The 15705-nt window shown below is 54.8% G+C and overlaps 1 protein-coding gene across 1 annotated transcript; it reads left to right on the top strand.

Moving 5' to 3' along the window:
• The first annotated feature begins 1432 nt into the window (after nucleotides 1-1432).
• Nucleotides 1433-4349, top strand: LOC116495283 (transcription initiation factor TFIID subunit 4-like). Its single transcript, XM_032197682.1, has 3 exons — nucleotides 1433-2433; nucleotides 2543-2718; nucleotides 3319-4349. The coding sequence occupies exons 1-3, from the start codon at nucleotides 2049-2051 to the stop codon at nucleotides 3694-3696; spliced, it is 939 nt and encodes a 312-aa protein (XP_032053573.1). The 5' UTR covers nucleotides 1433-2048; the 3' UTR covers nucleotides 3697-4349.
• Nucleotides 4350-15705: the final 11356 nt, after the last annotated feature.

Here is a 15705-nt window from a genome sequence, read left to right as displayed (position 1 = left end):
ACGTTTGGCATGCCAGGGGAGTGTAAAGGTCTCTGTGCTGTGCTGTGTAAGCTGCCTGCGTGACACAGGATCCAGCTCTTGCAGCAAATCCCCTCTGCAGAGTGGGGATCAGACGATGGGCTCATCTGTGGAAATGGGAAGAACATTTAGTGCAGGAAAACACTGTGTTCAGAGGGGACCTAAGCAAATGAAGGCTTAGCTAGAGGTGGAGCCAGGCCCGAGCTGCTGGAGAGACCGAGCCACATACGGAGCTCTTATCTGTGAGGTCCCTCTCACATCCCTAGTGGGGTGTGGGGTGGCCTTTAGATACAAATAGTTTGGGATCAAAGTGCAGTCTGTGTCTCCTGGTTAATGCCGCTCTCTTTTGCCATGGAGGAAGTAAAATGCAAAGGGGCACAACTGCTGCATCGAAACAAGCAGCTCCTTTTCTTTCTCCCTGTGCCTTTCTGTGAGTGATCTGCAAGAGTCTCTGCCATTTGGGCTGGCAAAACACGGTGTCTTTCTTTGAGACCAATGTGTACTGAGGGAAGCAAGGTTTGGAAAAGATTTCTGGCTCTCATCTGCTTGACAGTGACTGCTTGATGTGGTCCCTGTCAGACACTGCTGATCTGGAGAGCATTGTGCTGTCCTGTGGGAATTCTTGGGAGCTGTTTGTTTTGGGGAAGTGAACCCCCAAAGTGTGTCTGTGAGGCAGCGGATGCAGCACTGATTTTTCTAATGAATGCCTGCAGAGTTAGGAAGCTGAAAGGAAATGGAAAACCTGCCCACTGTGACAGTAGGCACACACACACAGCTGTGATGTGCTTCTGGACTTACAGGTTTACCCCACGTAGGTGTGATTGTGGGGGCTGTACCTGCAGTGCAATCCCAACTACACCCACCCACGTACACATGGCACATGGTACACATGGCAGCACATGGCCATGTCCCCCCCCGCTGTTCCCTCACCCAGCTGTGCACATCAGGGAGGGGATGTGCACTCATACACGCATACCTGGACCTTCTTTACGATGGTGCATAAACGTTTGCTTTCACTTCTTTCAAAGGTACAGGACAGCGGCACCTACAGACCTGATTTCTGAGGCACTGACAGTTTCCACACCACAAGCGTCAGCGCCCTGGATCCTGCTCGCCACAACTTCCCCAGCCACCAAGCAGGAGCGAGGCTCCAGTGGGGACCTGCCAGCCTCGTACCGTGACCTGCTGCTGGCCGGTGCTTGCACCCAGCTCCCCACAGAGCTGAGCTGGTTCTGGGGATGCCAGCTGGGAACTGGGACACGTCCACAGCACAGCTGTGCAGCCACGAGCTGCTGAGGCCCAGGCACAGTGGACTTGCCACCACTGGGAGATTGCAGCACTGCACAAGTGAGTGGCTGGGGAGCAGCCTCTGTGTGGCACCGCAACGGGAGCTGCCCAGGCAGCTGCGGCTTCACCTGCTGTGAGGGGGTCCAGTTGTCCCAGCCAGCTGCTTGTCCCAGCGCCGTGTGGTCCTCTGAGGGGTCTGTAACTACAGAGACTGGTAGTGGGGCCAGAAATGGCTTTTTGAGTGGATTTGGAGTTCCCCTTCTCTTTGTTCCTCTGCCTTGTCCTCCAGCAACGCGGCTCGTCTCTGCCAGAAGGGACGCGTGCCTTCCTGAACCTGCTCTGGTCCTGCTCTCTGCCCTGCCCCTCGCTGATGCATTGATGATATTGGGTGAAGCTGAGCCCCGCGTCATCCTCTGTGCCCTTGTGGGACTGGGGTGTCAGGTTGGACCCTCTGCTCTGAGGGGTCCTATGTGAGCAAGGGACAGGCTGCTGGGCCAGCCCTGGTCACCCCCAGGCAGAAGAGCCATCTCCTTCCTGCTCTTTGGCTGGGACCTGCATCGCTGCTTGTGGCTGGGGCTGGCGCAGCGTGGCCCCACGGCCACCAGCCTGGCAGCAGAGTGCTAGCAGAGCCCGAGCAGTGGATGCAGTGACACCGTGTCCCCCCCATCAACTTCACTTTGTGCCGTGGGGCTGAGAGGTGCCACTGGCTGGCCAGGACGGCGGGGATGTAGGCACCGGCAGCGATGGGCCGCTTGGATGACCACGCCAAGAGAAGGATCGTGGAGCTGCGCAGGGCTGGGCTGAGTTTCCGCAAAATCAAGAAGGTGCTGGAGCTGGACAACATCCGAGTGACGCCACAGGCCGTGTATCTCTTCCTCAAGAGGAAGAGTGTGGAGCTGGGGCCAGCAGCAGGTGGCTGGGGCGGAGAGCAGCCCTGGCCCCCCCTGCAGGGGCACGAGGCTGAGCTGCCCCAGTCTCCAAGCCCTCGGCCCCCCACATTGCCCAGCGGGGCTCTTGCTGGCGGCCAGGATGGCAAGGAGGGCACCCAGATCATCAGCGTGGCCTCGTCCTGCCAGGGCAGCAGGCAGCCGGGGGGGGCCCTGCCTGTGGGACTGCCTCCTGGGAAGGGTAAGGCTGGGCCCCGTCCAGGCCTGCCCTGGCGCAGGCTCCCTGTTCTCCCCCAGAAGGTTTGGGGACAGAGTCTCCTTTCGAGGCATTTTTCTTCTGTCCCTTGCAGGTGACAGCGGTTCCACGGGTGCCCTCCCAGCTCCAGGGAGCTGCCAAACACCAGGGACCCCACATGCCCCCACACAGCCGCTGCCTGGCCAAGGGCAGCTCGTCATGCCCCCTGCCAAGAACCCAGCCCTGGTGGCAAAGAAGATCGTGGACAGGGCTCTCCTCCTGCAGAACAAGGTAGGGTGCTGGGTGGCACATCGGGGTGGGAGGGCCCAGCTGCTTCAGGCCCATATCTTGCATGGGCAGGGTCTGTCCTGCCCCTCACGGTGCACATGTGGCTCCCATGGGCAGAGCAGCTTTCCTGGTGGCTGTGGGGATCTCAAGACACTAGCACCAGGTATCCTGGGTACAAAGCACAGCCCTGAGTCAGGCTGAGCCTTTGCATCTTTCCATCTCCCTGTTGTGTCCCTCCCTGCTGCATCTTCTACTTGCAGCCCTCACCTTTCCATATCTGCTCTGGTGCAGCAAATGCGACTGGTCTACAAGCTGGGAGGGGACACCCCAGGTACACTACTTCCATCCCTGCAGAGCAAACATGCCTGGCATCAGCACGGGCAGCCCAGTTGGCAGCAGGTAGAACAATGCACATGCCCACTGAGCAGAGGCACAGGGATGGGGCAGGGAGGAAGAGCAGGTCAGAGAACACTGCAGTCCAAAGGTTGTTTCCTTCTGCCTTGCACATGAAGCACAGAATAAATCCTTCTCTTGCTTATCCTCACTGAAGGAGCAGTTAATGATCTTTCACCTCCACTCCTCTCCTGCCTCCTGCTATTCTAGGTCAAAGATGCCAGCACACAGACCACCCCACTGAACCCCACGAGCCCTGGAAATCAACACCTTGCTTGGGGCGAAGCAGTGCTTCCCCCTGCTCCTGGTTCCCCCACCACTGCCGAGAAGCTGGACGCTGTACACGCAGAGATCCAGAAGCTGAGCCAGGCACTGCACGCGGTGCTGGAGAGGCAGTGCCGCCTGGAGCGCCAGCAGGAGCACCAGCAGCGACTCCAGCAGGAGATGCTGCTGATGCTGCAGCAGCTGAGCTCCACCGTGAGCCACGGCGCCGTGCCAGCCAACCAGCCCTGCGTCCCCTTCAGCAGCGTGGCTGAGCCCTCGCCCACTGTGCCAAACTTCAGCCAGTTCAAGATGGAGCTCATCTGACCCCAAGGTGCTCTGTCGGGGCTGCCCCGTCCGCAGGGCAGGCCAGCACTGCCAGAGGATGAGGTCCTGAAGCCTTCAGAGGCTGTGGCAGCTACCTGAGGGCCACGTGGGGTGTCCAGCAGAGGTGATTGCTGCTTCCCTACTGCTCTGCCTCTTGTTGACTGAAAGGGGTTGCTGGGCACAAGAAGGAAGGGGAAGCTTGCTTCTCCCGTGCTGCCCATCCTGGCAGGTCCTGGAGCTGCCCAGTCCATCCACGGACTGTAGCAGCTCGCGTGAGCTGCAAGGAGAAGATGCAGCTGGGAGAAACACAGCAGGGTGGTGTTCTCGAGGTGAGGCTTCCTCTCAGGAGGGTCAGTGTTGTGACAATCATAGGAACACTCCCCCTGCAGGGGCTTGTTCAGTAAAATGCTACGGTTGAGAAACATAGTGGAGAAAGCGTGGGATCTTATTCTTCATCTTATCTCCCCCTCACCCTGTTAGCAGCTGGGCTGGACCTGGCTTGGGCACAGCCAGCAGAGCACCGTGAGGTGGGCCCACCTCTCCACACACCAGGGACATCGCCAGGGGCTTGGCATCAGCTACCACACCGCTAGGGATAAATCACACTTGTGTAGGAAGCTGACTCTTTAAACTGAGCAGCTTCTACCCAGGCCAGCCCCTCACCCCCCAGATTCTCAGTGTGTCTGGAGTCTGTCACTGCCCCCGGCTTCTGCCCACTGCTCTTGTGGGTGTGGGTTCTGTATGCTCTGTGTTCTGGGGGGAGCTGTGTACTCCCCTCTCCTCTGACCCTTTTTTCTGTGAGTGAGAAGGATGAGCTCCTGGCTTTGGTCCCCCAGCAGCAAGGGCTCTCCTACAGCAGGCTGCTGGCAGTACAGAGCTGCGGGAGCAGAGAGGTTTCAGAGGCACAATGCTGAGAACATCCCTTGGCTGGGTAACAGGGCCTTAAGGGAGGCTGCAGGACTTGGGCTGCAGCGGGGGTGTGTGTCAGCCAAGGAGACTTCTTTCTTTCTGGTTACACCACAGTCAGCACAAAGTCGTTCACCAGCCTGTTTCTCCAAACTCATCCAAACTCTCTATATGGACACACGTACAGAAGGATGTGTGTGTCTGTGTATACACCCACGTATACGTACACAGCTCCTTGCAGCAACTGTGGAGGAAGAGGGGGCAGAACAGCCGCTCTGCCGCCTGCATACACAAGTCCAGCCCTGGTGGTGGAGGTGGTTCTGCCACTGCAGCTGTGCCTGGGAGCATTAGAAGTCTGCTGCCATCTCCCTGCAGTCATTCATTTCAATGTTGGTGTAGTTTTGGGGATGTCTGAAAAGCAATGGACAAAGTAAAAGGCAAAATGAGTTGCTCTGCTCTTTTGCAGGAGGCAGGGAATGACAATCCCATCCCTCCTTCTGTGTCCTGGTGCCAGGAACTCACCCAGTGATACTAAAGCTGCGTCTCAGCTTTGCACTTAAAATAAAGAGGCTGGATGACCAGCCTTCAGCAGGCACAGTTTACTAAGGTGTCTTTTAGCATTTTGGGGAAAAACCAGGCAGAACACCTACCATCACCTGGCACATGTAGATCAACTTTAAACCACACTGTTTTCCGAGAGATTCCTTAAGCCTGCCTTAAAGTATTTTTTACATTCCTTTATAAAATACACAGAGTTTTTTTCTATTCTCCAAGTGTGTTTCAAGAACTTTCCAAACTTCCAACACTTGCCCAGCAACATCCTAGCCAACGATAAAAGATCACAGAATATTCACCAAAATAAATTGCCTAAACTGGCTAAATAACACACCCACCAACACTGTTTTTGACCACTCAAGTGTTAAGCAGCTGTCTACCTGCTAATAACACCAGGGCCACCAAGTAATTGTTTAAAATGGTGCTGTGCTATACTATGGAAGCTGTTTCCAGGTTATGCTAAACCACCCGTAACTTCCCGGTCTGCTCAAAGGAGCAGCTCTTCCCCTCGCTGCCCCTCGTGCACAAGCCTTCAGCAATTTGCTCTCCCCCACAACATGTTGTAAGCGAGGCCGATGGGCTTTACACCGTGCTCAGTGACACACCTGGTGTCACCCATGGCTTTATCAATTATCACCTTAACCTTAATGACCATTTCTTACCTTTTGATGAAGTGCAACGCCAGGCCAACCGGCAAGAGCACGAGCAGCAGAGCTCCCACGACCAACAGGGCGATCTCCCAGCTGCGCAGAAAGGCTGAGGGTGTGAAGGCAGAGATGGGGCACTGCAGTCAGGACCCTGCCCAGCCAGCTCCAGCCCTATCATGTCCCCCCCAGCCCCCCTGCAAACACTCTACAGTGCTCCTGCTCCAGCCTCAGTCAGCTTCGAGCAGCTGGCTTTAGGGCTTCTGCTCTGCGCCCAGCAGCACAGGGCTGCCCCAGCCTTGCCAGGGGATGTGGCAGCTGAATTTGCAGGGACATGGACATGGCAGGGTGGCTACCCCATTGCCCCTTGCACCAGGGGAAGCCAGCCATCATTATGCTTCTTCTAACAACCCCTCAGCTTCACAAGACAGCTTTGTGTAAGCAGCAGCACCAGATGTCTGAGCCCAGCCTCAGCCCTTCTGGTGGCGCTGGATGGAGGTCCCCGTGCACAGCTCTGCTCCCGACTCACAACTGCTCTGTGATGACGCTGGTGTGCTTCTGGGGGCGATGCACTCAGGGCTGGTTTTCAGCACTCTTCCATCCACGGAGAAGGGGTGGGGGCTGCTCAGGAGGCCCCGGCGCCAGCTCTCAATGGACTGCTGCTGCACTGGCAGCCGAGCACGCACCCGGCCCGAGACCTTCACCACAGAGTTCACACACGTCAGGTTCAGCCCTGTGGAGAAGCAGCAGCACACCTTGAGCAGGGGGGAGCCCTTCTGCTGCAGAAGGGACTTCCCCCAGTGATGAGACCTCCTGGCCCCTCCAACGGGACAGGGACACAACTCTCCCTGCCTGGCACCAGCAGTGTGGGAAGGGGGGGGCACTGCAAACCAGGCAGATGGAGCAGGGCACTGACCTTGCAGGTAGAGCTCAGAGACGCCACAGGAGCACTCCTCCTCCAGGGAGCTCAACAAGACCCTTCTGAAGCTTTCAAGTGTCCTTCTGTGGTGCACTGTCCAGGCAGAGCAGTCTAAGGGACGAGGAGAAGTGGAGAAGCAATTGCCTGGATGCAGCTCAGGCCTGGTGATTGCCTCCCAACTGCACTCCGCGCACCGAAACTGCAAGCAAGGCTGCCTGCTTGGGATAGTGGTGTGCTTTCCATCGCATCAACACACCAGGGAAGGGAGCAGGGTGCCCATCCTGGGGGATACGGGAGGCGGGGGGTGCCCTGAGGGATAAGGGGGGCGGAGGGGCACACAGCCCTGCTTACTGGGTGTCAGGAAGCACAAGTCCAGACCCACGGCAAAGGCATCCTGTGGACAGCTGTTCTGCACACCAGGGGTAGGCTCTGAGATGGCAAACTGTAGCTCTGCGCTGGCATCACCGGAGGGGCAGCGACTCAGGGACACAGGCCTGTCCCCCAGAAGAGTAATGTGAGCTCAGCAGTGCCTCTCACACCTCTCTTCGAGGCTTCATCCACAAATCCCACCCCATGCCCCCATGCCTGACACTGCTGGAGATGACGAACAGTTTGCTGGAGCTGACATCAACCTTTGCAGGGCTGTCACAGGGACAGGTCCAGCTGACCCCGTCAGACCTGAGCTTGGCCACAGCAAACCCATTTGATGTGACTGGTTTCTGGTGAAGGTATTTCAGTGCGTGCTTAAGCTAGCCAGAAGCTGGAGATCTCTGCTTCCTGGGTAAATAGGACCCATACGGTTGTGGCTCTGTGCACACGTGCTCACGGGGGCAGGCTGCAAACTTAGAGCCTCCATCAATGAGGTAGGAGAGCGAGGCAGAGGACATGAGGATGACAGATTTAGCTAAAAGAGGTGACCTTGTGGACAGGAGAAACTCTGCTGGCACTCCCACCAAGAGAAAGGCTCAACCCCATTTGTTGTTAAGCAAATGCCGTGTTGGAGTGAAAGGGATGCCAGGTTTTGTTTTGTTCTGCTCACTGGGATTTAAAAATAAATAAATAAATCAAAGGAAAAGTTTGTCAAAGAAGTGTGTACACTTGCTATTTGTAAAGGCTGCACTCCTTCATGCAATGCCATTTACATCCCTTGGGAGAAGCAAGTTAAGCAAGCAGTGGAGTAACAAAGTTCAATTCCCCACACCAAAGGAGAGGAAGCGTTTTCCATTGTGATATGCTCCCCACCTCTCCGTTTTCCCTCACAAGGCTGATGAATACACGCAGCCACACAGGACACAGGACAAGGCAGCAAGCTCAGTGATGTGCCAACCGAGGTTCTGGGCACCAAGAACCCGGAGATGTTTTCCATACTAGTGGCCTCACCTGTCATCCTTGCAGGGCACAGTGTACAATGGGCCGAGGACATCCAAGCGGCCTCCCACCATGCTTGGCCCACATGTATACACCAGGGCATCCACCAGGTTCTCTGACGTTGCCTTCATGCCACTAGGAATCACGCTGGTGCTGTACAGAGCTATAGCGCTAGAGCCTTCGGTAGCAGCAATGTTCTCAAACATCAATTTTGTCCCATCTGGAAATGCCAGGAGAATACACAGGGTGAACATCTAGATAGGTAAACCTATCTAGAGATAGGTTGGAGAGAGCTCCAAGGATAGAAACGTGAGACAAAATAGTGATGGTGAGTGGGGCAAAGCACAGCTGAGAGAAGGGCCTGCCAGCTGTGAAGGCCTATTTCTGAAAAGCCCAAGGTTCCTCTGAGACGTAGAGCTCTCTGCATGCAGGCCAGCCAGAGTTTAAGGTGAACAAAACACACACAGACAAAACCAAGCAAACAAAACCAACAACAACAAAAAACAAGACAGACAGATGTGCCAAGGCAATGCTGTGGCAGGGCCAGTGGGAGATAGCAGCAGCAGAGGGTGCAGGCTCAACCAGCCCCAGTGGCCCTGCATCCCCCAAGCCCCCAATCCCAGCACCCAGCCCTCCCACCTTCCCCGCTTGCCAGAGCCCCAGTGGAGGAACGAACACTGAAAAACATGTAACAGAATGGCTGAGGGAGAAAAGACAGAAGTAACAGACTATCAGAGGATGAGTGATTTCCCCCCAGCCCCGTCTCACCATTCCTGCCGCCCAGCAGCAGCAGGCCTGAGGCGCTGAGGTTGCCGCCCAGCGGGACGCTGCCATGAGCGGCACCCTCCTGGCTGGTGAAGATGACCAGGCTGAGGCCATCTAGGCTGGTCCCTGGCGGCCCTTGCAGCTCCACAAAGCCGCCAGCCCCACCACCTGCCAGCCCCAGCTCGCTGATGCGGACAGCAGGCAGCGATGGCACGTGGGGGCTGCCGCAGGAGTTTTCCCTGAGTGGTGTCATTGCCGTCACCTATGGGGAGACACAAAGCCGCTGCCATGGCTGCTGACCCCACTGCTCACATCCCTACTGTTTGTACATATCCCCCACAGGGGTAAGGCCCGACAGGGATGCGGCGGTTCTGCCTCCCCCCAGCTGCTCCAGGGGTCCCATCCCTGCCAGCACCATGTGGGGTCCGCTCGCACTGCAAACATCCCTTTGAATGTGACCACAGAGCCCACTCAGCACCTCCCTGCTGCCAGCAGACTTCTTCTGCTTCTTTCATTGCCTTGTTTCTTGACCCGAGCATTCTGTGCCGGCCTGATCCCAGAGGACATCAGCAGGGAAAGAGGAGAAGTGTACATACTCTGCCAGCATTCCCTCAGGGGAGCTATCTAAAGCTAAACACTTAAAAACAGGAAGAACAGTCGGGACAAATTAAATCAATCACAGCAGTGGTTGAGGCAGGTCCTTCACACGCTGGCCCACGGGAAGCTGAGTTTCAGGGATGTGAAGTGCTGTGCTACCGTGTCACCAGAACGCCTCGCTTTCCCGAATCAAGGCCATACCGAAACACAACTAGTTCTTTCCCAGTGGCTACAGCTGGAGTACAGACATCTGCCGCCAACCCACCTGGAAGCTGCTCTGGAGTCTTGCACTCAGACCGTGGCAGCGGCTCAGGGACTCATCCTCAGTGCTGTGAGAATCATTTTCGTAAAGGATGCTCTGCCCCGGTACCAGCACTTCGAGCAACTTCTCCGCCTTCTCATCCGCTCGGGACGTGTACACCACAGCATCCACCAGCCCCTCAGTGGTCACAGCCATGTTCACCGCGTAGAGGGTGCTGTTGCTGTAGTAAAGAGCCACAGCGTCGGCCCCGTTCTGGATGGTGTTGGGGGGCAGCCTGACCATGGGTGCTGGGTGCACGGTGCTGCTCCCCACCAGGAAATAACCCAGCTCGTCCGTGTGGTGTCCGGAGAGGTCCAGCACCCGGTAGGCCCGGCTGTTTCTGCCGTTGTAGAGGACCAACCAGTATCTCTGGAGGTCAAAGTGAGTCCGTCCAGTGTAGAAGAGCTCTATGTACTCTGCGTCCTCTCCTCCCCCTGGGTTGTCTGGGTTCACCTCGTTGATGAGCAGCTCACCCACTTGCCTAGAGGGCTCTCGAGTCCCCTCTGGAACCTGTGATGGGACACCTTGGAAAGCAGAAATGTCACAAACGTGGGCCAGGCACAGCACCCTGGGCAAAGAATAGCTTTGCACAGTTCTGCTGGAGTGTAACCAAATTCAGCAGAAGACTGGGGGTGCCAGCCCAGCACCCCAACACACACATTCCTCCTCTTGCAACAATGCACAGAGATCCCCATGGGCCTCTGCAGTACCCACAGGGAGCCAGGCTGTGCCATGCCTTCCGTGAGCCCCATGCCCTGCTGGCGATGGGAGCTGCCCCTCACACGCAGCCCCAGCTTGTAGAGGTGTCCCTGCACCCAGAGGAAACATGGGAGAGTAAAGAAACCCCCTCTATGGCTCCTCACAGCTTGTCTGCATACGAACACCAGTAAAATAAAGGAGCTGAATATCTTTTTGACCATAACCCAACTTTTTAATTATTTTTTTTTTTTTCAAATCTGTGTGCTCCAGACCCCTTACAAATGTCCTGGCAATACTCTGCCTAATAGCTCTAACAACAGTTCGCTTTTATTCCAGATCATAGAATCCCAGAATGGCTGGGGTCAGAAGGGACCTTAAAGATCATCTAACTCCAACCCCCTGCCATGGCAGGGATGCCACCCACTAGATCAGTTTGGCCAAGGCCCCATCCAGCCTGGCCTCGAACACCTGCAGGGATGGGGCATCCACAGCTGCTCTGGGAAACCTCTTGCAGTGCCTCACTATCCTTACAGTGGAGAACTTCCTCTTAATGATTGGTCTAAATCTGTCCTCTTTTAGTTTAAGAGCATTCCCCCTTGTCCTATCATTATCTACCCAATTAAAGAGTCCTTCTCCATCCTTTATATAAGCCCCCTTTAAGTACTGTAAGGCTGCAGTGATATCTCCCCAGAGCCTTCTCTTCTCCAGGCTGAACAGCCCCAGTTCTCTCAGCCTGTCCCCATAGGAGAGGTGCTCCAGCCCTCTGATCATCTTCGTAGCCCTCCTCTGCACTCACTCTGACAGCCCCACATCCTTCCTGTGCTGGGGGCCCCAGACCTGGATGCAGGACCCCAAGTGGGGCCTCACAAGTGCAGAGCAGAGGGGCACAATCCCCTCCCACCCCTGCTGCCCACCCCTCTGTTGATGCAGCCCAGGATGCAGTTCACCTTCTGGGTTGCATGCATGCACTGCTGGCTCATGGTGAGCTTTTTGTCCACCAGAATCCCTAAGTCTCTCTCCACAGGGCTGCTCTCAGTGAGCTCTTCCCCCAGTTTGTGCTCACAGCTGGGATTGCCCCCACCCAGGTGCAGCACCCTGCTCTTGGCCTTGTTGAACCTCATTAGGTTCACGTGGGCCCACTTCTTCAGCCTGACCAGGTCCTTTTGGATGCCATCCCTCCCTTCTGGTGTATCAGCTGCACCACTCGGCTTGGTGTATTTGCAAACTCACTGAGGGTTCACTCAATACCCTCATCCATGCCATTTAATATGACAATGAGCAACACGTAGCAGCTGGATGAGACAGAAATGGAGGGGATCTTTGTCAGATAGGGAAATGCAGGGAGGCACACCTCCCTGCTCTGGGGAGCTAGATCCACACGCCCACCCTCAAACACAGTGTCCCTCAACATACATGAATGATGACCGGTACCTGGAGGTAAGTCTGGCACGTTAATATCCTTGAAGCAGGAGCTTTCTGCTGTGATATTCCTTCTGTCAAAACTCACAACCCTGGGGCTCTCCAGGAAGGTGTTGAAGGCTAGCAGCAGGCTGCTCAGCTGGTCTTCTGACTTTGCAGTGAGCAGGGTGGTGAACAGAAGCCCCAGGTCCTGACAGGCCACCTCTGAATCTGCAGAGGCAAGAAGAGAACTGCTTCAGTGCCATCACCCCTCTGAAAACTCATTTTCTCCTGGAAAGGTCACAGAGCTCAGCAGCTCGTCTCCCTCCTGGTCAGACTGATGCAGGGGAAGGGTTTGGGTGTGCTGTCAGTGCAACGCTGTGAGCCCTGCAGATCGTTTCCCATGCCAGGTCACGCAGCCCACCCAGGTACATCCTCATCCTTTCAGAAGCCTTGCAGCCCCAACAGCAGATGGAACAATCACTTTGGGGCTTCTAAACATCTTGAGCTGAACATATTATCTCTGACAATGCATGCTATAAAGTCATGGCTCTTCTCTTCATGTATCTGCATGTGCTCATCACACTTGCATACTAACCTAGCAGGGACATCAGAAGAACAACACAGACCAGTAAGTCTGCTTGCATTTCTGCCAAAACTTGGTTTAATTCATATGGATCACAAAGCCAGCTAGGCAACAAACTCAGTTGAGACATCAGCCCTGTTGCCACATCTGTCTGACGGCAAATGCTCAAGGACAAAATAACTGGTGGTCTGCAAATGAGCACTGATGTGCACTAGCTGGCAGAGCTGCAGATGGGAGCACACTGCAGAACGCCACCATGCTAAGTCTAACATGCAATGCTTTCATGATCAGCACCAAGTCTAGATTAGCTGGGATCCAAGCCAGGAGGATGCAATTTAGTAGGGAACCAAGGGCTGAAAATCAGAAGTTGATGGGCATTAGCCTCTGGCAGTCCCCGGGCTGCCCCACTCCTGACCACCTCACCTTTGAAGTAGGCAGGAGAAACTCCACAGCTGCAGGATCGGTCAAAGGCCTGGACGAAAGTCGTCAGGATTTCTTCTGACTTTGAGAGCCACTCCTGGCAATCTAGGAAACAAAAATCCTACCGTTACCTAGCCGCTCCAACCTCATTCACAGTTCCAGCTCATTCTGGGATGGTGCAACTCAGCTCCTGCTCATCACTCTGAGGGCCCAAATGGCTCCACTGCACCCAGAGCAGTTGTGTACGAGAATGAAGACTGGGGAAATTCAGCCCAAATTCAGCCCATGGCCACGAAGAACAATACTGCAGAGAAAAGTCAGATGTCCTGGTTGTATTTCCTTTGGTGTATCTGCACATACCCCAGCACAACCCTAGGGGGATGTCCTGACGGCTCCAGCTTTGAGCACATGCTCTTGTCCTTAGGTGGTCCACCCAGAGGAGCAGAGGCGTCTGACACCCACCTGCTACAAGAAGGCAGAAGGAGACCGTCTGGCTGAAGCGTTTGCTGGGGCAATCATTGAACTTGCCAGGGGTAGGCTGGCTGAGGACATAGGACAAGGAGTCCCGGGTCACAGAGCAGCAGTTGCACCGGCTCATGGACACATTTCCCAGCTGGTGCCTGAAAGAAACAGACATGTACGTGAGATAAAACACAACCTGTCAGCCAGAGACATGAGTGCTTTTCACCCTCCACTCACATCTGCCTGCACCATAGGGTGAAACCAGGCACTTAAAGTCTTCTTCCTTCACAGGGTCTGGAGAGACATCCCACCCTCAACAGTACCTCCTTACCTGAAAAAGGAGCCCAAGAGCTTGATGAAAAAGGAGTCCAAGAGCAAAAGCACAGACAAGAGCTTGCCCAAATGATTTTTACTTACTGCTTGCTCCTACCCATGCAACTTCATGTGAGCGGCACCTCACTGCCTCTGCTCCTCAACCTGCTTCACTGCCCACTCTGTCCTCTCTTTCTCCAGTTAGCAGCATATGCCTCATATATAAAGGAAACAGTTCTCGTGTCTCTCAGAAGTCTGAGGTTACTAATGGTCCCTTTAACCTTCACTGGGGAAAAATCTATGCTCTTCAAAAAACAGAAAAAAAGAAAGTGGCTCAATTAAAATGAAGAGTAGCCCAGCCTCCAGCCTTGGTCTGGGTGAAGCAGAGCAGGGATTTCCACCTGGGCCAGGTGAGAATCATCACTACCAGAGATACCAAAGTCCCTCCCTCATCCTCATTTTGACCTGAAATTCCATCCTAAAGCTAAGGAAAACCTTTTCTTTTTGAAAGTGGTATTGGAAAATCTATGATATTAACCAGTAGAGTTTTATAAATAATAAATTAATAAAAAGATAAAACAATAAATTAATAAATCAATAAAATAATAAACAGTAATGATTTGGTCATAGGATTTCTCCCCAGATACTTTATTCTGCAGTGCCAGGTCTGCCGAGGGGGACGCCTCCCCACTTTGACTGGGCAGGACTTGGTAGGAGGACAGGACTGGTCTGGAGGTGGCACTCATCTTCCAGCCCTGCCCTCTCCAGGGGCTGGGTGGGGATACCTGGAACCTGCAGCTCCAGCTGGGACAGGACGAGACCCGAGATGCCACCAGCACTCACTGCACAAGGGCTCTGCTTGCAGTGAGCCATTTTGTCACAGAGCAGTCACGACCCACCTGGGGACGTACGCGCCCGCCACCCCCGACCTCCCCAAGGCAGCCTCGATCTCCTCGCAGCTTGCGCTGCTCTGTGGAGGGCTGGGGACACAGGGCAAGGAGGACCCTAGCAGGAAGGACCACTGCACAGCGAACCCTCCTCCCCACCCATCTCACCGTGTGCTCTCTAGGGCAGGTCTGCCCAGCGTCAGGGCCTCCAGCAGTTCGGGGCTCGCTCCCTCGCTGTTTGTGTACACGAAGGCATCCAGCAGGCCAGCCACCGGCAGCACCTTCCCCAGGGCAAAGCTGCTGGTGTTGCCTCTGTAGAGGGCAACGGCGTTGGGGCCATCCCTGAGGACAGGGTGAGTAGAGTTCTCCGGGAACGGCAAGTCCACTGCACACCACCAAGGAAAGGAACAATGACACCATGTAAGCCGTAAGGGAGTGACACCCCATAAAGCAGATGTGAGGGATGCGCCACGAGCCATACATGAGCAATTCCTCTGGAGCAGGAAAACAGCATCACTTCAGCTGCAGTAACTTAGAAAATATCTGGGGTGGGCTGATCAGTGCAGGCTGGGCACCCACAGCCTCCTCTTCCTGCTCACTAACATTTCCCACATCCTTACAGCCTGAATTTCCCTGTTGGTGGCCAGATTCGTGGTCTGGAGGAGGAAATGTGAGCAGCTCCCATTCTGCTGCTCTGGCGCAGAACAGAAAAGCTGGTCCATGCATAAGAAGGGGAATGGGAAAACAAGTACAGATGTGACGTTGCTTACAGTAAAGTTGTTTTTTAATTCCGAAAGACATCTGCAAAATGAACTAAGCATTAAGGTAGCAATTGCTCTGATAGTACAGAAAAATATTTTTTTTAAATATATAGTGTTTCACTAATTGTCCTTGTTTTGTTTTTACAAACACACACTCACATATATATACACAAACTTGTTCACAGCAAGGGTCCAGGATACCAGCAGACAGCATTGAAGCTGAAATTTGGAGGACTTTCCCCATTTCCTTCCTTGTACGTACTGTTCCCTATTTCCTCAGCTATTTCCCTAGCACACAGCGGGAGTTGCTGAGCACAGTAAGCAGCAGCATTTCTGCTCTCCTTGTCAGCACTGCTGACATTTCCATTTCCATGCTTCCCCTTGCACTGAGAGCTCAGGGCAGAGAGGCAAGGACAAGCGGTTGCTCCC

The sequence above is a fragment of the Aythya fuligula genome, chromosome 15, assembly GCF_009819795.1.
Source record: "Aythya fuligula isolate bAytFul2 chromosome 15, bAytFul2.pri, whole genome shotgun sequence".
NCBI classification, from domain to species: Eukaryota; Metazoa; Chordata; class Aves; order Anseriformes; family Anatidae; genus Aythya; species Aythya fuligula.
This window is presented reverse-complemented; position numbering and strand designations above follow the sequence as displayed.

Bases quoted from the DNA above. Each gene is read 5' to 3' on its own strand.
- LOC116495283 (XM_032197682.1), top strand. From the start codon at position 2,049: ATGGGCCGCTTGGATGACCACGCCAAGAGAAGGATCGTGGAGCTGCGC. The intron at 2,434-2,542 runs GTAAGGCTGGGC...TGTCCCTTGCAG, and splicing joins GGGACTGCCTCCTGGGAAGG to GTGACAGCGGTTCCACGGGT. The intron at 2,719-3,318 runs GTAGGGTGCTGG...CTGCTATTCTAG, and splicing joins CTCTCCTCCTGCAGAACAAG to GTCAAAGATGCCAGCACACA.